A 20,150-nucleotide genomic window follows, 5' to 3' on the forward strand; every position below is an offset into this window, starting at 1 on the left:
GGATGCTGTAGTCAAAAATAGTTGCTGAACCAGTGAACCACATGGAAAACTTAAAATGTCCTAGCAGTTCACACCACACACAAAAGTCAACTCACGTTGGATTAGAAACCTCAGGGTATAAAAAACCTCAGATGAGAAAGTGGTTTCTATAAGAACTTAAGGTAAGGAAGTATTTCCTGAATAGAACACAAATGAGTCCTCTGCACTCAAAGAGCAGAAATGGGCCTTGTGACACTGTTGGAAGAAGAAAGTTTGGATTGTCAGAGGACTGGATCTGAGGGTGAATGTGGCAGTCACCCAGTTGGGAATGTCCTTCAGACCTGCCTGTTTATCATTCTCTAGTATTTAAATGTTTGAAGAGTGGCCAGGGTTGAATCAAGGAAAGGTTGAGCCTACTGTTGGTAAGTGGGCAAAAGATTTGACTAGTGTCACAGGACGAAGAGAACAGGAATGGCAAGCCCAGTCCTAAAGGGAAAGGGCTCCCTTTCTTCATTCCTCAGACAGTGATGAGGTGCAGGCGCTCCCCCAGATTGCTGTCAGCTGACAATCCTAAGCGCGGACAAGGGCACCGAGCCTCAGCCGTCTTCATAGACTACAGGTGAAAAGCTCCCTGCTCTTAAACAGTATGGAGAAAACTGGGGCACTGCTGAGGAAGGATGGGGAGCATTTGCCTGGAGACCTGGCAGTTGTCATGAGCAGGGGGCAAGTCTGTTCCATTTGTCCTGCACCGTGGACCTGCCCCCAGGGACCTGTGGGAGAATGCGTAAATTGTGTGACTTGCTGCCGAGAAAGGCGGGGGCCCCGCTGCAGAGCACAAGACTGGTGCAGATCCCCAAGAATTCTCCAGCCCCATTTCCCCTCCTCCCACTCCCAACTCCTCATCCCTGTTCTTTGCCTGGGGCTGCCATCCTGACTGAGATGGGGTCTCTGACCCTGTGTATCCCCCTCTGTGTCCCCAGAGCCCTCGGTGGTGTTTGCCAAGGAGCAGCCGGCACGCAGTGAGGTGCAGGCCGTGGCGGGAAGCAGCGCCACGCTGAGCTGCGAGGTGGCCCAGGCCCAGACGGAGGTGACGTGGTACAAGGACGGCAAGAAGCTGAGTCCGAGCTCGAAAGTGCGTGTGGAGGCCACGGGCCGTGGGCGGCGGCTGGTGGTGCAGCAGGCGGGCAAGGCGGACGCTGGGGAGTACAGCTGCGAGGCCGGGGGCCAGAAGGTCTCCTTCCACCTGGACGTCACAGGTCAGTCCTGGAGGAGGACGCTGCGCTAGCCTGTGTGCAGGTGATGAGGGGACTGGCTTCCAGCCTCAGCAGACTATGTTTGCACTTGCCTGGATCCTTCATCTCTTCATGCCTTCCAGTCTTCCATGTCCCACCTTGGTACCCATTTTGGCCCTGGGGAGGGTGTCCATGGAGAGAAAAGGGGCATTTTGGTCCATGCATTTTTCAGGCAGTGAGGCTCAGTCACACTGTCTTAGCACCTGCTCATAATCTGCCTGTTGTTTCTGGTGTGGAGACCCTGCTTCTCCCTGATGCTTGGGGGCTGAGGTAGGCCTGGGAATAACTGACCTTCCTCCCATCATCTCTTTGCTGAGAGCTAGCATAGGCCTCCATCCAGTACCTCTTGCTGGTCTCGGTTGGCCAGAACTGGGACTTGATGGATCCCTGTTTAGGAGACATACTGACCACACAGTGCTACTTGGAATTCTCTTAGGAATGAAGTTTGGATGATGAAATTTGAGGTTTCTGGGATGCCCTTCCCTCCTGTTCCTGCTCTGGTTGTCTGTAGGTAGCCAGAATAAGCCCATGTTATGTTGTCAGGTCCTGGCAAAAGGAAGAAAGAAAGGATGATTGGTAGAGCGTCACCTGTGCCATTTAGGGTGACCTTGGATTGCAAAATATGATTTTGCCTTTGTCTTCAAACAGGTTGGATGTTGCAGGTTGTATTCCCCTTGGTGTGATGCTGGTGAATTTAGGAATTGAAAGGAAAAAGTCACTTCTGCCACATCACTAGGCTTTGCTAATGAGCAGTTACTGTCCTACTAGCCTCTGCCTCGCAAAGCAGTCTTTATTTCATTGCATTTTCCTAGTGCTGAATGAGTCTCTGCCTTGTGCCTGGAAAACAGGACAGTCTAAGAAATCAGATTATTCTTCTTCTGGCAGTGAAGACTTCATGCTGAATAGAGTTGGGCTGCCATCCTACCTTGACTTCTAGGTGCCAACACCTAACAGTTTTTGACTGTACTAATAATGTATGATGATTTGTGGATGTGTACAGATATCCCAGATCTCAGCATGCATCTTTCTGGAATGTTTTTTGTTTTTGACAATGTTAGAGTGTATTCTAAGATAAAATCATAGAAAAGTTGGAAAATGTGGTTAAATAGTTGTTGTTCAGTCATATCCAACTCTTTGAGACCCCATGGACTGCAGTACCCCAGGCTTTCTTGTCTTGCATTATCTCCTAGAGTTTGCTCAAATTGATGGCCATTGAGTCATCCAACCATCTCATTATCTGTCGACCCCTACTCCTCCTGCCCTCAATCTTTCCCAGCAGCAGGGTGTTTTCCAACGAGTCAGTACTTCACATCAGGTGGCCAAAGTATTGAAGCTTCAGTTTCAGCATCAGTCCTCCCAATGAATATTCAGAGTTGAGTTCTTTTAGGATTGACTGGTTTAATCTCCTTGCTGCCAAGGGGCTCTCAAGAGTCTTATCCAGCACCACGGTTCAAAAGCATCAGTTGTTTGGTGCTCAGCTTTCTTTATGGTACAACTCTCACATCCATACATGACTTCTGGAAAAACCATAGCCTTGAATAGACTGAACTTTGTTGGCAAAGTGATGTCTGCTTTTGAATATGCTGATATGCTGTCTACGTTTGTCATAGCTTTTCTTCCAAGGAGCAAGCATCTTTTAAAAAATTTCATGGCTGCAGTCACTGTCTGCTGTGATTTTGGAGCCCAAGAAAATAAAGTCTGTCACTGTTTCCATTTTTTTCTGATCTATTTGCCGTGAACTGATGGGACCGGATGCCATGATCTTAATTTTTTAAATGTTGAGTTTTAAGCCAGTTTTTTCACCCTTCTTTTTCACCTTAATCAAGAAGCTCTTTAGTTGCTCTTCACTTTCTGCCTTTAGGGTGTAGTAATATGCATATCTGAGGTTATTGATATTTCTCCCTGCGATCTTAATTCCAGCTTGAGCTTCATCCAGCCCAGCATTTCGCATGATGTACTCTGAATATAAAATAAACAGGGTGTTTATTTATTTATGTTAAATAAACAGGGTGACAATATACAGCCTTGATATACTGCTTTTCCAATTTGGAACCAGTACACTGTTCCTTGTCTTGTTCTAACTGTTGCTTCCTGACCTGCGTATAGGTTTCGCAGAAGGCAGGCAAGGTGGTCTGGTATTACATATCTTTGAGAGTTTTCCATAGTTTATTGCAATCCACACAGTCAAAGGCTTTAGTATAGTCAGTGAAGCAGTAGAACTTTTTCTGGAATTCCCTTGCATTTTCTATGATCCAACGGATGTTGGCAGTTTGGTTCCTCTGCCTTTTTTAAATCCAGCTTGTACATCTGGAAGTTCTCAGTTCATGTACTGTTGGAGCCTAGCTTGAAGGATTTTGAGTATTACCTTGCTAGCATTTGAAATGAGTGCAAATGTGTGGTAGTTTGAACTTTCTTTGGCATTGCCCTTCTTTGGAATTGAAATGAAAACTGACCTTTTCCAGTCCTGTGGCCTTGGCTGAGTTTTCCAAATTTGCTAGCATATTGAATGCAGCACTTTCACAGCATCATCTTTTGGGATTTGAAATAACTCAGCTGGAATTCCATCACCTCTACTAGCTTTATTAGTAGTAATGCTTCTTAAGGCCCACTTGACTTCACACTCCAAGATATCTGGCTCTAGGTGAATGATCACACTGTTGGGTTGTACAGGTCATTAAGACCTTTTTTGTATAGTTCTTCTGTGTATTCCTGCCAATTCTTAATATCTTCTGCTTCTGTTAGGTCCATACCGTTTCTGTCCTTTATTGTGCCCATCTTTGCATGAAATGTTCCCTTGGTATCTCTAATTTTCTTGAAGAGATCTCTAGTCTTTCCCATTCTATTGTTTTCCTCTTTTTCTTTGCATTGTTCACTTAGGAATGCTTTCTTACTTCTTTTTGCTATTCTCTGGAAAGCTGCATTCCAACGGGTATATCCTTTCCTTTTCTCCTTTGCCTTTTGCTTCTAAACTACATGAAAATGGAAAAAAGAATATAGAAGTTAAAGATTGTATCAGTTGTGTTATCAATAGGAGCAATAATGAAAAGTCTTCTCCACACTTGTAGTTCTCTAGTACACTATGCAAAATACCAGGAAACAGATATTGCACACTCATGGAGATAGTCCTAGAGAGAGAAGAATGAGATATATTACATAACTCTCCTCACATACAGAACATAATATCAGTACCAGAATCACACTAGAAATGCAGGAAGAATGAAATTCCAGACCAATCTTCTCTGAGTATCAAGGCCAAAATCATAAATCAAATGTTAGCAAAATGAGTTCACCAGTGTATCTGTTGTTAGAGATTAGTGATGAAAGTCATAGTCCAGAATTGCACATTGTTTTTAACGTTAGCATGTTAATAGGTAGAAAGCTTAACAGTAGGTGATTGCACATACATAAGCAAGAGAGTGAAAAAGTGTAATCCCTCCATTTGCCCAAAACTAACTAACTAAACACTTAGAACAACCCTAATGAGAACCAGAATCAGTGAACCTTCTGGTTGGACTGAGTAAGTGAAAGGCCCCAATCTGGAATGAAGTAATTCAGGAGCCTCGAACAGGCCAAACTACCCCTTATGACATCTTGAAATTTGTGTTTGTTGTGCCTAGAACTGCACCTCTGAAGACATTATGTGTTTTAGGAAAATTTTTTCTTCCTAAATATTGCTTAAGACATCTGCTCTGAGAACCGTTGCTGTTTCTTGCAACATATGATTCAAGACGGTTTTTGGAGGTGAGCTGCTGACTGTAAACATAGCATCTTGTCTTGTGCAAGGATCCTAACGTGGGCCGTATTGTGCACGCCCAGACTTACCCACGACCTTTCTACTGCTCCATAACCTGCTGTCAGATTATTGGGTAGTGATGGCTTGTTGAACATGTTCAAGCTCTGGTTATAAGCTTTTCATCGGCTTTTACAACCCACGTCCTGTTGGATTTCTTTCTACCTACCTGAATATTTTTTCTTGGCATCATTTGCTGGCTTAAAGCCCTCCTTCATTCTCATTCCACACTCTGTACTTAGTAGATCAGGAACCTAGGAGTCGTTTTTAACTTCTTCCCACATCCAACTAACTAAGTGCTAACTTCTGGCAGTCTCACTTAGCTTTAAACATCTTTTTATTTTGCTCTCTACCTGAACTGTCCTATACCAGGGCCCCACCAACTTCCCTGGGAGGCATAACGATATACTATCAACTCAGACAATCCCAAAGATAAATTATTAGAATGTATAAGATTCTTGAGTAGAAAATTATTGTGTAAAAAAGTAATTATACAGAAAGCATTTCTTTGCCTATGTCTCGGCAAAGAATACTTGGAAAATGAAATTTTATGTTAGAGTTAGACTAGCACAATTACATTATGTTTCTCATTCCAGGTCTGATAAAAGTTGCTAAGTGGCTGTGTGTGGGGAAATTATTCAAGATTCTTGAGAGACAGTAGGAATTTGGAATAAAGAGATAGGAATCTGAGGGAAAAAAATCAAAGATGTTTATTAGCAATCAGAATTGAAACCAGATTTCTGTTTGCGTGGTCTGATGGAAGAATAACAGGCAGATTCCAAAGGCCAGGTGCCATCAATACACTGTTTTCTTGAAGGAAAGCATGGTGGGAGCATTTAATGGGACCTGATGTCACAAAGCTACAATTTTGAAGATAAGAGGATCCCAGTGCAGGGATAGTTACCACGTCAGAGGGACAGAACAGTGAGCTCAGAAATAGTTCCTTGCATAAATGGATTTTTGCACCACCCATTTACCCACCCTCACCTTCCACTTGATACTGTGCTGTCTATTGGAGAAGTTGAAGAGAGTGCTGTCTTCATAAATGGTACTTGGACTGTTTGACCATTCTGAAAACTTAAATTGTACCAGCAATTCACACCACATACAAAAGTCAACTCAGGGTGGATTAGAACCTCAGTGTAAATGGTAAAACCCAAAATTCCCTTGGATGATAACATGACTTATTTGAAGACTTAAGGTAAGGAAGGATTTCTTAAGTACAAACACAAATGCTCCAAACTCAAGGGGCTTTGAAATGGACATTTGACACTATTGGAAGGAAAAAGTTTGATTTAACAGAGGACTCAATCAGAGAGTGAAAATGCAAGTCACATAGTTGGGAACATCCTTAAAACCTACCTATGTGTCATTCTCTGGTATTTAAGTGGATAAAGAGTGGCCAGAGGTGAATCTTGAGAACAGAGAGCCTACTATTAGTAAGTGGAGAAAAGATTTGAATGGTTTCACTAGGAAGAAGAAAACAGTGATGGGGAACCCAGTTCTAAGGGGAAGGTACTTCTTCATTCCTCAGACGATGACAAAGAAAGCCACAGGGAGGTGGAAGTACTCCTCCCAGATTGCTACCAGTTGACAATACTGAGGCCTCAGACATCTCCATGGACTGCAGGTGAAAGTTCCCTGCATAAGCCTATGGAGAAGACTGGGACATCATGTAGGGAGGTTGGGGGATACTTGCTTTGTTATCCTGCAGATGTCATAAACAGGGAGATGTCTTCTCCAACGACCCTTCCCGTGTGGGTCTTCTCCAACGACCCTTCCCGTGTGGGACCAGCTCATACAGGTGGACCTGTGGGAAAATGCATAGACTGTGTCACTTGTCCCTGAGAATGTCTGAAGGACCTCTGCAGGGCGCAGGGCTGGTGCAGAGCCTGGAAAAGTCTCCAGCTTCACTACCCCCGCCTGGACCCTCCCACCTCCCCATCCAGGTCTTCTCTGCCCGGGGCTGCCGTCCTGACTGAGATGGGGTCTCTGACCCCGTGTCTCCCCCTCTGTCCCCAGAGCCCTCGGTGGTGTTTGCCAAGGAGCAGCCGGCACGCAGTGAAGTGCAGGCCGTGGCGGGAAGCAGCGCCACGCTGAGCTGCGAGGTGGCCCAGGCCCAGACGGAGGTGACGTGGTACAAGGACGGCAAGAAGCTGAGTCCGAGCTCGAAAGTGCGTGTGGAGGCCACGGGCCGCGGGCGGCGGCTGGTGGTGCAGCAGGCGGGCAAGGCAGACGCCGGGGAGTACAGCTGCAAGGCCGGGGGCCAGAAGGTCTCCTTCCACCTGGACGTCACAGGTCAGTCCTGGAGGAGGACGCCGAGCTAGCCTGTGTGCAGAGGATGAGGGGCCTGGCTTTCAGACATGAGTGCCTTGAACCTTCATCTCTTCAGCCTCCCTGTCTTTCTGCATCCCATTGGAGGCCCATTTTGACCTGGAAGAGGATGGATGGGGAGAGTGCATATGGAAAGAAGAAAGGTTGTTTCTGTCTCCCTGTTGCCAGGCAGTGGGGCTCAGTCACACTGTCTTAGCACCTGCCCAGAACCTTCCTATTTTTCCTGGTGTCAGGACCCTGGCTCTCCCTGATGCCGGGGGGCTGAGGTAGGCCTGGGGATGTGTGACTTTCCTCCCACCATGCATTTTTCCGGAGAGCCAGCACACATCCTCACCGGGCACCTAATGCGAATTCTCACTTGGTCAGCTGTTTCAGTGTGATGTATCCCTGACAATCTTCTTTCGCATTCTCTCAGGAGTAACGTTTGAATGATCAAACTTGAGGTTTCTGGGAGGTCTTCCCTCCATTTCCCTAGATACAGGAGGTCAGTGGGAGAATGCTCCTTGTCACTGAGATAGGCAGAGGGAGTTTGGCGGCACAGAGGGCTGGTAGAAAGCCTGTAGAAGTTCTCCTTCCCTGTCACCATCCAGGCCTGTGTTCATTTTCTGTTTCTGTCATATGGTGTCTTTCATCCTGTGCATCAGTCCCTTTGCTGTAGTCCTCAGTGGTGTTCAAGGAACACCTGGCGTGTAGAGTGGTATGGGTCAAATTGGTGCATTTTCCTGCTGAAATGTGAGGTGGTGCATAACTGGATTGAGTGGGTGGTCTAAGGATGGGAAGAAGCTGAGTCGAGTTTGAAAGTATGTATGGAGTGAAGGCCTTTGGGATGTAGCTGTCTGTACATCAGTTTGGCAAGATTGACATCAGGTAATACTCTGTTTTTCCTAGGACCTGAATGTATTTTTCCATCTATATAAGTGAGTTTTCTTGGGATACCAAATTATCATATTTTGCAATGAGGATAGGACACCCGTATAGCCAAGAGATTCTGGTACTCTTTTTTTTTTTTAATTGATTTCCTGAATTATTTTATCCTGTATTCTTCCATCCTGTATTCTTCCATCTTTATTGCCAATGTTGAGCCAAGAAAGCATGGGTGAGTGAGTGTATTCTGGAGGAAGAGAGGCAGTTCTTTCATACCATGCATTGTTTTCCATGTAATAATGCTCAGTCACATTATCACAAGTGTTCAGACTCCATTGGTGGTCCTGGGTGTCTATTACTCGGGCTCTACCTGAGCTATAGGGCTGAGGTAGACAAGATATCTTTCCCCTGGGGTTTTCCTGGCAGATTCTTACCCAGAACACTTGAGAGTTCCTGTTAGCAAGAATTCACTGAACCAGAATAAGAGAAAATTTTGGCCACACAGTAATGCTTGGAATTATTTCATGGCAGAATTTTGGCTTATAAATCTTTGGATATTCTGGGATAGATAGAAATCTTTAGATATTCTGGGATAGCAATTTTCACATGGATGAGTAAACTCCCTGAACACAGATGTAGCAAAATCTAGTCCATGTTTTGTTGTAATGTGTGTACAAAATTCATGAAAATAGAGAAGATTGCAAATTGATCAGTTCCTAGAAAACTATGTCAAAACTCACAAAGTGGAAAACAAGCAAGTTGTAAAGGCCCCAATATTTTAAATAAATGGAATCATAATAAACAATCTTCTCACAGCAGAATATCTAAGCCCACTTGCTCTATTGTTAAATTGTACTGAGTATTCTGGTAAGAAATTATTCCATGTTCACAGAGATTCTTCTGTAGTATTGAAAAATGGAATGCATTCTCTAATTATCTTACATAGAGAACATATTGATACCAAAATCTGACAAGGTAGTTATGAAGAAGTAACACAGTTAATCTGTTGATGATATTAAGGCTAACATCTTCCACAAAATAATAGTAAACTGAATTCAGTAGTTTATTAAGAGGAAAATACACTACAGCAACGGTCATATTCCAGGAGTGCAAGGTTGGTTTAAAACAAGAATCAATAGAAAATTTGATGGAAAGCTTTTTTTTTTTTTTAATTAATTAATTTATTTATTTTTTCAGTGGGTTTTGTCATACTGATGGAAAGCTTAATGTCAATAAAATAAAAGAAAAATGATATGATTTCCCCAATAAATGGAGAATAAAAATACACAATAAAATATAGCTATATATATCCAAGAGAAATACTTGATAAAATTGAGCATTAATTCCTGCCATAAAATTCTTACCAAAGTATAAGGATTCTTCTTTTGTTTAATAATTGGCAGTATAGAGAAAAACTGGCTATCCTCGTACATAAAGTGAAACCTTGAAGGCATTGCCTTTGCAGTAGGGAACAAGATAAGGAAGCCAGTTCTCACCACTTTGATGCTGCATTCATAACACACTAAGGAGGGAAATAAAAGATTAAAACTTAGAAAAATAAAAATGAAACATGCAGATGATATGATTAGCAATTTAGAAAATCTAGAAACATTGATTACTACAGTTAGTAAGAGAATTGGTAAACATTGCTGCATACAAAAACAATATACAGAAAACAATTCTATATCTATATACCAGAAACAAACAACTGGAAAATGAAATTTTAAAAGAATGACAATAAGAGTATATGGGTCATGTTACTAATTCCAAGATGTAAATAAATGTATACAAATCTATGGAAGACTCAGAGACGTTCACTTCCCATTAAATGCCAGACCACAGTTCTTTTGGGTGTTAGAATATTGACAAGTTGATTGCAATGGCCAAAGAGAACCAAGTGAGTCTTAACAAAATGAGGACATTTGCTCCAACCTAATCATGACTTTAAACAACAACAACAAAAAAAACATTACAGCAATTTAGACAAGTGGGTCTCAATGCAGAGATAAATAGCCCAAAGGAATGGCATGATGAGCTCACACTGAAGTGTAGAGAAAGGAGGATCTTTTCGTCATTGATGGTAAGGCCATTAACCATAGACAAATAAAATAACATTGGAATCTACCTCCTACCACACAAAGAACCAACTCCAGGCAGGTTAGAGACCTCTGTGTGAAAGGTAAAGCAAGCTTTTATATGATAATAAAGATTATTTAATGACCATGGGATAATGAAAGATTTTTAAACAGAACATAAATGCAGAAACCACAAAGGACAAATGGATATACTTGCCTTAGTTAAATAACTTAATCTCACTAGAAACATTACTAAAAAAATGAAAAAACATAGCACAAAAGTGGCAGGAGAGATAAACACATGTAACCATCAACACTTTTTCACTCTCCTCTTTCACTTTCATCAAGAGGCTCTTTAGTTCTTCTTCACTTTCTGCCATAGGGGTGGTGTCATTTGCATATCTGAGGTTATTGATATTTCTCCCAGCAATCTTGATTCCAGCTTGTGCTTCCTCCAGCCCAGCGTTTCTCATGATGTACTCTGCATATAAGTTAAATAAGCAGGGTGACAATATACAGCCTTGACATACTCCTTTTCCTATTTGGAATTCAGTCTGTTGTTCCATGTCCAGTTGTAACTGTTGCTTCCTGACCTGCATACAGGTTTCTCAAGAAGCAGGTCAGGTGGCCTGGTATTCCCATCTCTTTCAGAATTTTCTACAGTTTATTGTGATCCACACAGTCAAAGGCTTTGGCATAGTCAATAAAGCAGAAATAGATGTTTTTCTGGAACTCTTGATTTTTCAATGATCCAGCAGATGTTGGCAATTTGATCTCTGGTTCCTCTGCCTTTTCTAAAACCAGCTTGAACATCTGGAAGTTCACAGTTCACGTATTGCTGAAGCCTGGCTTGGACAATTTTGAGTATTACTTTACTAGTGTGTGAAATGAGTGCAATTGTGCAGTAGTTTGAGCTTTCTTTGGGATTGCCTTTCTTAGGGATTGGAATGAAAACTGTTTTCCAGTCCTGTGGCCACTGCTGTTTTCCAAATTTGCTGGCATATTGAGGGCAGCACTTTCACAGCATCTTTTAGGATTTGAAATAGCTCAACAGGAATTCCATCACTTCTACTAGCTTTGTTCGTAGTGATGCTTCCTAAAGGCCACTTCACTTCACATTCCAGGATGTCTGGCTCTAGGTAAGTGATCACACCATCATGATTATCTGGGTCGTGAAGATCTTTTTTGGTACAGTTCTTCTGTGTATTCTTGCCACCTCTTCTTAATATCTTCTGCTTCTGTTAGGTCCGTACCATTTCTGTCCTTTTTTGAGCCCATCTGCATGAAATGTTCCCTTGGTATCTCTAATTTTCTTGAAGAGTTCTGTAGTCTTTCCCATTCTATTGTTTTTCTCTACTTCTTTGCATTGATTGCTGAGAAAGGCTTTCTTATCTCTCCTTGCTACTCTTTGGAACTCTGCATTCAAATGGGAATATCTTTCCTTTTCTCCTTTGCTTTTCACTTCCCTTCTTTTCACAGCTATTTGTAAGGCCTCCTCAGGCAGGCATTTTGCTTTTTTGCATTTCTTGTTCTTGGGGATGGTCTTGCTCCCTATCTCCTGCACAATGTCACGAACTTCCGTCCATAGTTCATCAGGCAGCCTGTCTATCACATCTAGTCCCTTAAATCTATTTCTCATTTCCATTTAAGGGATTTGATTTAGGTCATACCTGAATGGTCTAGTGGTTTTCTGTACTTTCATTAATTTAAGTCTGAATTTTGCAATAAGGAGTTCATGATCTGAGCCACAGTCAGCTCCCGGTCTTGTTTTTGCTGACTGTATGGAGCTTCTCCATCTTTGGCTGCAAAGAATATAATCAATATGATTTCAGAGTTGGCCATCTGGTGATGTCCATGTGTAGAGTGTTCTCTTAAAGAGGAGCGTCAAAAAGTTGGCTTAAAGCTCAACATTCAGAAAACTAAGATCATGGCATCCGGTCCCATCACTTCATGGCAAATAGATGTGGAAACAGTGGCTGACTTTATTTTGGGGGGCTCCAAAATCACTGCAGATGGTGACTTCAGCCATGAAATTAAAAGATACTTACTCCTTGGAAGAAAAGTTATGACCAACCTAGACAGCATATTAAAAAGCAGAGACATTACTTTGCCAAGAAAGGTCTGTCTAGTCAAAGCTATGGTTTTTCCAATGGTCATGCATGAATGTGAGAGTTGGGCTGTGAAGAAAGCTGAGCACCGAAGAATTGATGCTTTTGAACTGTGGTGTTGGAGAAGACTCTTGAGAGTCCCTTGGACTGCAAGGAGATCCAACCAGTCCATCCTGAGGGAAATCAGTCCTGGGTGTTCATTGGAAGGACTGATGTTAAAGCTGAAACTCCAATACTTTGGCCACCTGATGCGAAGAGATGACTCATTTGAAAAGACCCTGATGCTGGAAAAGATTGGGGGCAGGAGGAGAAGGGGACGACAGAGGATGAGATGGTTGGATAGCATCACCGACTCAATGGACATGAGTTTGGGTGGACTGTGGGAGTTTGTGATAGATAGGGAGGCCTGGCGTGCTGCGATTCATGGGGTCTCAAAGAGTCGGACATGACTGAGCAACTGAACTGAACCATCAACACTGTATAACATTTAATTATATAAGGAGCTTCTAAATGAATCTGGGAAAAACAGACTGCAAATTTTGAAAATTGTACAAAACTTGAACCACCGAAGAGTAAACTACAGAATAACTGTAAAACTCATGTTCTTCAGTTTGTGAATCATTCAGTCAGTTCAGTCGCTCAGTCATGTCCGACTCTCTGCAACCCCATGAATCCCAGCACGCCAGGCCTCCCTGTCCATCACCAACTCCCAGAGTTGACTCAAACTCATGTCCATCGAGTCGGTGATGCCATCCAGCCATCTCATCCTCTGTCGTCCTCTTCTCCTCCTGTCACCAATCCCTCCCAGCATCAGGGTCTTTTCCAATGAGTCAACTCTTCGCATCAGGTGGCCAAAGTATTGGAGTTTCAGCTTCAGCATCAGTCTTTCCAATGAACACCCAGGACTGATCTCCTTTAGGATGGACTGGTTGGATCTCCTTGCTGTCCAAGGGACTCTCAAGAGTCTTCTCCAACACCACAGTTCAAAAGCATCAATTTTTTGGCACTCAGCCTTCTTCACAGTCCAACTCTCACACGCATAGATGACCACTGGAAAAACCATAGCCTTGACTAGACGGACCTTTGTTGGCAAAGTTCATTAGGACCATGTAATAGATAGCCACAGTGGAGTAGCTTCACTCCCATCAGGTCGCCAACAGCTGACAACACTGAGAGTGTGGTTAGGGTGGAGCCTCAGGAGCGCTCATTCACTGCAGATGAGAACGTGCCCTGAACAGCTGTATGGGAAGGACTCTGGCCTCCCATAGGAAGGTTGAGGAATGCATGACTCTGCAAATCTTCTCTTAGAGGACTTATGCATGAGAGACGTCTTTCACAACTTCTCAATCAAACAGCCTCCACAGATCAGGGGTAGAATATAGAAATAAATGGTGTTGCTTGTTGCTGAGAAGGTGGTGGAGTTTCTCTAGGTCACAGAGCTGGTGTAAAGCCTGGAGAAGTTTCCTGTCTTCTTGCCTCCCTGTTTAATCTTTCTTTCCTCAGTGTTGCATCTTGACATAGATGGGGTCTCTGACCCTGTGTCTCCCCCTCTGTGTCCCCAGAGCCCTCGGTGGTGTTTGCCAAGGAGCAGCCGGCACGCAGTGACGTGCAGGCCGTGGCGGGAAGCAGCGCCACGCTGAGCTGCGAGGTGGCCCAGGCCCAGACGGAGGTGACGTGGTACAAGGACGGCAAGAAGCTGAGTCCGAGCTCAGAAGTGCGTGTGGAGGCCACGGGCCGCGGGCGGCGGCTGGTGGTGCAGCAGGCGGGCAAGGCGGACGCCGGGGAGTACAGCTGCGAGGCCGGGGGCCAGAAGGTCTCCTTCCACCTGGACGTCACAGGTCAGTCCTTTGTGGTACTTAGTCTTGTTTGGAGATGGTGGTTGAATTCCATCAGACCCTGATGCTCTCTCATTAGACATCATCTCTTCAGGCCTCCCATCCTCCTACCTCCTATTTTCATGCCCGTGACTAGGCCAAGGAAGACAAGATGGAAAGGGTGTGTATGAGAGGAAGGGGACTGTTTTTGAACACCTTGTGGTCCTTCCATATAGTAGTGTTTAATCACGCATCCTGAGCGTGATTAAACCTGCCCACGACCCTTGTCATGTTCCTTGGTGTCCGGGACTGTGGCTCTATTGGATGCTTGAATTCTGAAGTAGACTAGTCATCTCACACCTGAGTTATGTGACTGTGCCTTTTTGGATGTCTGAATTTCTTTGTGTAAGTATAAGGTTGACTAAACTTTGGGTTAATAATATTTTATTTAAGACCCTCATGTATATTTATAGGTAGACATGCCTAGGAGATATTATGGGTTTGGTTCCAGACCACTGTAATAAAGTAAATATTGATGGCAATAAAGTGACTTAACAGATTTTTTGTTTTCCCAGTGCATATAAAAGTTATGTTTACACTATACTGTAGTCTGTTAAGTGTGCAATAGCAGTATGTTTTAAAATGTACATAATTTAGGCAAAAAATACTTTATTGCTAAAAATGCTAGCCATCATATGAGCCTTCAGTGAGTAGTAGTAACATCAGAGACCATTGATCAAAGATCACCATAGCATGTATCTGTTCAGTTCATTTGCTCAGTCTTGTCCGACTCTCTGTGACCCCATGGACTGCAGCACGCCAGGCTTCCCTGTCCGTCACCAACTCCTGGAGCTTACTCAAACTCATGTCCATCGAGTTGGTGATGCCATCCAACCTTCTCATCCTCTGCTGTCCCTTTCTCCTCCCACTTTCAATCTTTCCCAGCATCAGAGTCTTTTCAGATGAGTCAGTTCTTTGTATCAGGTGGCCAAAGTATTGGAGTTTCAGCTTCAGCATCAGTCCTTTCAGTGAATATTCAGGACTGATTGCCCTTAAGATAGTAATGAAAAAGGTTGAAATATTGCAAAGATTACCAAAATATGCCACACAGACATGAAGTGAATAAATGCTGTTGGGAAAATGGCACTGAAAGACTTGTTTGATGCAGGGTTGTCACAAACCTTCGATTTGCACAAAATGCAATATCTGCCAACCTCCACAAAGTGCAGTAAAACAAAGTGTGCCTGCAGAAGTTATCTGTGCTCCCATTTGTAACAAAATCTAGATATGTTTTTGTGCAGTGTTTGTGGGAGATAAAAAAGACCAGAGGACTGGTAGGTGTGTGTCTGAGACATGCACATGTGAGGTCTGGAATTCATAGCTTATCTTTAGTAAGACCATTCTGTGTCAGAATTCTTCCTGGAGTTTGATTTGTAAATTTAGAAATGGAAAGAAATAAGTAGCCTAAGCTATGTGAATGCACTTTGTTAAAGATGAGTCCGTATAGTAGCAGTCATTTACTGATAAGTTGGTATTTATTCTAGAGCACATCCTGAGGAGTGTGTGTCTGTGCCACTGTGGCAGGTTCATGGAGAAGTCTGATAACAATTTATTTCCTGGGTCTCAACATTAGAGAGGTGTGGGTGATGGTATTATATTATGTACAGGTAACAGTTTGGTTGTATGTCAGTATACGAATGATTTGTGGGTGAGTACAGATAACTAAAATATTTATGTATCTTCCTAAAATGGTTTTTAAGAGACTAAGTTATTTTATGGTAATAATTCTTAAATTTTCAACAAATTGATCGAATGTTAGAAAACCATATGAAAAAGTCACAGAAGAAGAAATAGGTAGCTCAAATAGTCCGATGAAAATTTTAAAATTGGGATATAACTGCTTTACAATGTTGTGTTGGTTTCTGCCATTCCAGTTCAGTTGTTCAGTTGTGTCTGACTCTTTGAGACTCCATGGACTACAGCATGCCAGGCTTCCCTGTTTATCACCAACTCCTGGAGCTTTCTCAAACTTATATTCATTGAGTTGGTGATGCCATCCAACCATCTCAATCCTGTGTCATCTCCTTCTCTTCCTGCCTTCAGTCTTTGCCAGCATCAGGGCCTTTTCCAGTGAGTCAGTACTTCTCATCAGGTGGCCAAAGTATTGGAGCTTCAGCTTCAGCATCAGTCCTTCCAGTGAACACCCAGGACTGATCTCCTTTAGGATGGACTGGTTGGATCTCCTTGCAGTCCAAGGGACTCTTAAGAGTCTTCTCCAACACCACAGTTCAAAAGCATCAATTCTTCAGTGCTCAGCTTTCTTTATAGTCCAAATGTCACATCCACACATGTGGCTACTGGAAAAACCATAGCTTTGACTTGACGGTCCTGTGTAGGCAAAGTAACGTCTCTGCTTTTTAATATGCTGTCTAGGTTGGTCATAGCTTTTCTTCCAAGGTCATGGAAGCTTTTCTCCCATAGCATTTCTGCCATAAAACAATGCAAATCAGCCGTAAGTGTGTGTGTATATATATATATATCCCCTTCCCCTTGAGACTGTCTCCCACTCCCCCGCTCCCACTGCACCCCCCAAGATCATCACAGAGCACCAAGCTGGCTCTGTGTGCTGTAGAGCAGCTTCCTACTAGCCATCTATTTCACACGTGGTAGTGTGTATACATCAGTGCTGCTCTCCCAATTGGTCCCTCTCCTTCCCCCTCACCCCATCCACAGTCCACTCTCTGTGTCTGCATCTCTGTTCCTGCCATGCAAATAGGTCCTTCAGTATCATGTTTCTAGATTCCACATACGTGTTAATATATAATACTTGTTTTTCTCTTTCTGACTTCCTTCATGCTGTATGTCAGGCTAGGTTCACCCACATTACGACAGATGACTCAATTTTATTCCTTTTTCTGCCCAAGTGATATTCCATTGTGTATATGTACCACATCTTCTTTATTCAGTCATCTGTCTACGGACATCTAGGTTGCTTCCTTGTCTTGGTTATTGTAAATAGCACTGCGGTGAACAGTGTGGTATATGTGTCTTTTTGATTTATGGTTTTCTCAGGTATATGCCCAGTAGTGGGATTGCTGGGTCATATGGTAGTTTAATATTTAGATTTTAATGAACCTCCGTAGTGTTCTTCAAAGTGGTTGTATCAATTTACATCCCCACCAGTAGTGTAAGAGGGTTCCCTTTTCCCCACACCCTTCCCAGCATTTCCACCCTTTCAAACATTTCTAGCATGTTTGCAGACTTTTTTTGATGCTAGCCATTCTGACTGGTGTGAGATGATACCTCATTGTAGTTTTGATTTGCATTTTCCTAATAATGATGTTGAGCATCTTTTCATATGCCTCTTGACCATCTGTATGTCTTCTTTGAAGAGATGTCTGTTTAGTGCTTCTGCCCATTTTTTGATTGGGTTGTTTGTTTTTTGATATTGATCTTCATGAGTTGCCTGTATATTTTGGAGATTAATCCTTTGTCTGTTGCTTTGTTTGAAAATATTTTCTCCCATTCTGAGGGTTGTCTTTTTGTCTTATTTATGATTTCCTTTGCTGTACAAAAGCTTTTTAAGTTTAATTATATACTATTTGTTCATTTTCCTTTTTATTTTCATTGCTCTGGGAGGTGGGTCAAAAAAGATCTTGCTGTGGCTTATGTCAAGAGTGTTTTTTCTGTTTTCCTCTAAGAATTTTATAGTGTCCAGTCTTACATTTAGGTCTTTAATCCATTTTGAGTTTATTTTTGTGGATGGTGTTAGGGAGTGTTCTGATTTCATTCTTTCACATGTAGCTGTCCAGTTTTCCCAGCTCCACTTATTGAAGACGCTGTCTTTTCTCCATATTCTCAGTATCTCCAAGGTATATTCTTGCCTCCTTTGTCAAAGGCAAGGTGCCCATATCTTATCTCAGCTTTATATCTTGTCCTGTTGGTCTATATTTCTGTTTTTTGTGTCAGCACCATGCTGTCTTGGTGACTGTAGCTTTGTATTATAGTTTGAAGTCAGAGAGCCAGCTCCATTTTTCTGTCTCAAGATTGTTTTGTCTCTTCAGGGTCTTTTGTGTTTCCGTATAATTTATACCATTTTTTGTTCTAACTCAGTAAAGAATGCCATTAGTAATTTGATAGGAATTGCACTGAAGTTGTAGATTGCTTTGCATAGTGTAGTCATTTTCATTATATATTGATTCTTCCAGTCCAAGAATATGGTCTATTTCTTCATCTGTTTGTGTCCTCTTGGATTTCTTTCATCAGTGTTTTATAGTTTTGTGAGTACAGATCTTTTGCTTCCTTAGGTAGGTTTATTCCTGGATATTTTATTCTTTTTGTCTTGATGGCAAACAGAATTGTTTTCTTAATTTCTCTTTCTGCTCTTTCATTGTTAGTATAAAGGAATGCAGGAGATTTCTGTGTATTAATTTTGTATCCTGCAACTTTACTAAATTCATTGATCAGGTCCAGTAGTTTTTCTAGTGGCATCTTTAGAGTTTTCTCTGTGATAACCTGTCGTTTGCCTACACTGACACTTTTACTTCTTTTCCAATTTGGATTTCTTTTATTTCTTTAACTTCTGTGAGTGCCATGGTGAGGACTTCCAAAACTATGTTGAATAAGAGTGGTGAGAGTGGACATCCTTGTCTTGTTCCTAATCTTAAGGGAAGTGCTTTCAGATTTTCACCATTGAGAATGATGGTTACTATGGGTTTGTTGTATATGGCCTTTATTATGTTGAGGTAGGTTCCCTCTATGCCAGTTTTCTGGAGAATTTTTATCATAAATGGTTATTGAATTTTGTCAGAAGCTTTTTCTGCCTCTATTGAGATGATCATATGGTTTTTATTCTTTAATTTGTTAATATGGTTATCACATTGTTTGATTTGCATATACTGAAAAATCCTTGCATCCCTGGGATAACCACTTGATCATGATGTATGATACTTTTATTTTATTTTTTTTCATTTATTTTTATTAGTTGGAGGCTAATTACTTTACAATATTGTAGTGGTTTTTGCCATACATTGACATGAATCAGCCATGGATTTACATGTATTCCCCATCCTGATCCCCCCTCCCACCTCCCTCTCTACCCGATTCCTCTGGGTCTTCCCAGTGCACCAGGCCTGAGCACTTGTCTCATGCATCCAGCCTGGGCTGGTGATCTGTTTCACCATAGGTAATATACATGTTTTGATGCTGTTCTCTCGAAACATCCCACCCTCGCCTTCTCCCACAGAGTCCAAAAGACTGTTCTGTACATCTGTGTCTCTTTTTCTGTTTTGCATATAGGGTTATCATTACCATATTTCTAAATTCCATATATATGTGTTAGTATACTGTAATGGTCTTTATCTTTCTGGCTTACTTCACTCTGTATAATGGGCTCCAGTTTCATCCATCTCATTAGAACTGATTCGAATGAATTCTTTTTAACGGCTGAGTAATATTCCATGGTGTATATGTACCACAGCTCCCTTGAAAGCATGCATGTATTTTTCCAAGAATTTATCCATTTTTCCCAGGTTGTCATTTTTTACTGGATTACAGTTGTTTATAGCAGTCTCTATGATCCTTTGTATATCTGAGTTGTCAGTTGTGATTTCTTCTTTCTCATTTCTAATTTTATTGAGTCCTTGCTCTTTTTTTTCTTGAGGAGTCTGGTTGAAGATTTATCAATTTTGTTTACCTTCTCAAGGAACCTACTTTTACTTTTATTGATCTTTGCTATTGTTTTCTTGTTTCCTATTTCATTTATTTCTGGTCTGATCTTTATGATTTCCTTTCTTCTATTGACTTTGGGTTTTCTTTCTCCTCTTTCACTAGTTGGTTAGATTGTTCATTTGAGATTTTTTTCTTGTTTCTTGAGGTGAGATTGAATTGCTATA

The 20,150-nt window shown here is 42.1% G+C and overlaps 1 protein-coding gene across 2 annotated transcripts in view; it reads left to right on the forward strand.

Moving 5' to 3' along the window:
• OBSCN (obscurin, cytoskeletal calmodulin and titin-interacting RhoGEF) overlaps positions 1–20,150 on the forward strand; it is a 170,682-nt gene that overhangs the window by 100,776 nt on the left and 49,756 nt on the right. For both annotated transcript variants that reach the window (XM_043467097.1, XM_043467098.1), the window contains exons 18-20: positions 960–1,235; positions 7,084–7,359; positions 14,005–14,280. In XM_043467097.1, coding sequence (XP_043323032.1) covers positions 960–1,235; positions 7,084–7,359; positions 14,005–14,280 — 828 coding nt within the window. The remainder of the gene's footprint in view (positions 1–959; positions 1,236–7,083; positions 7,360–14,004; positions 14,281–20,150) is intronic.

This window comes from Cervus canadensis, chromosome 4 (genome assembly GCF_019320065.1).
Source record: "Cervus canadensis isolate Bull #8, Minnesota chromosome 4, ASM1932006v1, whole genome shotgun sequence".
Classification (NCBI taxonomy): domain Eukaryota; kingdom Metazoa; phylum Chordata; class Mammalia; order Artiodactyla; family Cervidae; genus Cervus; species Cervus canadensis.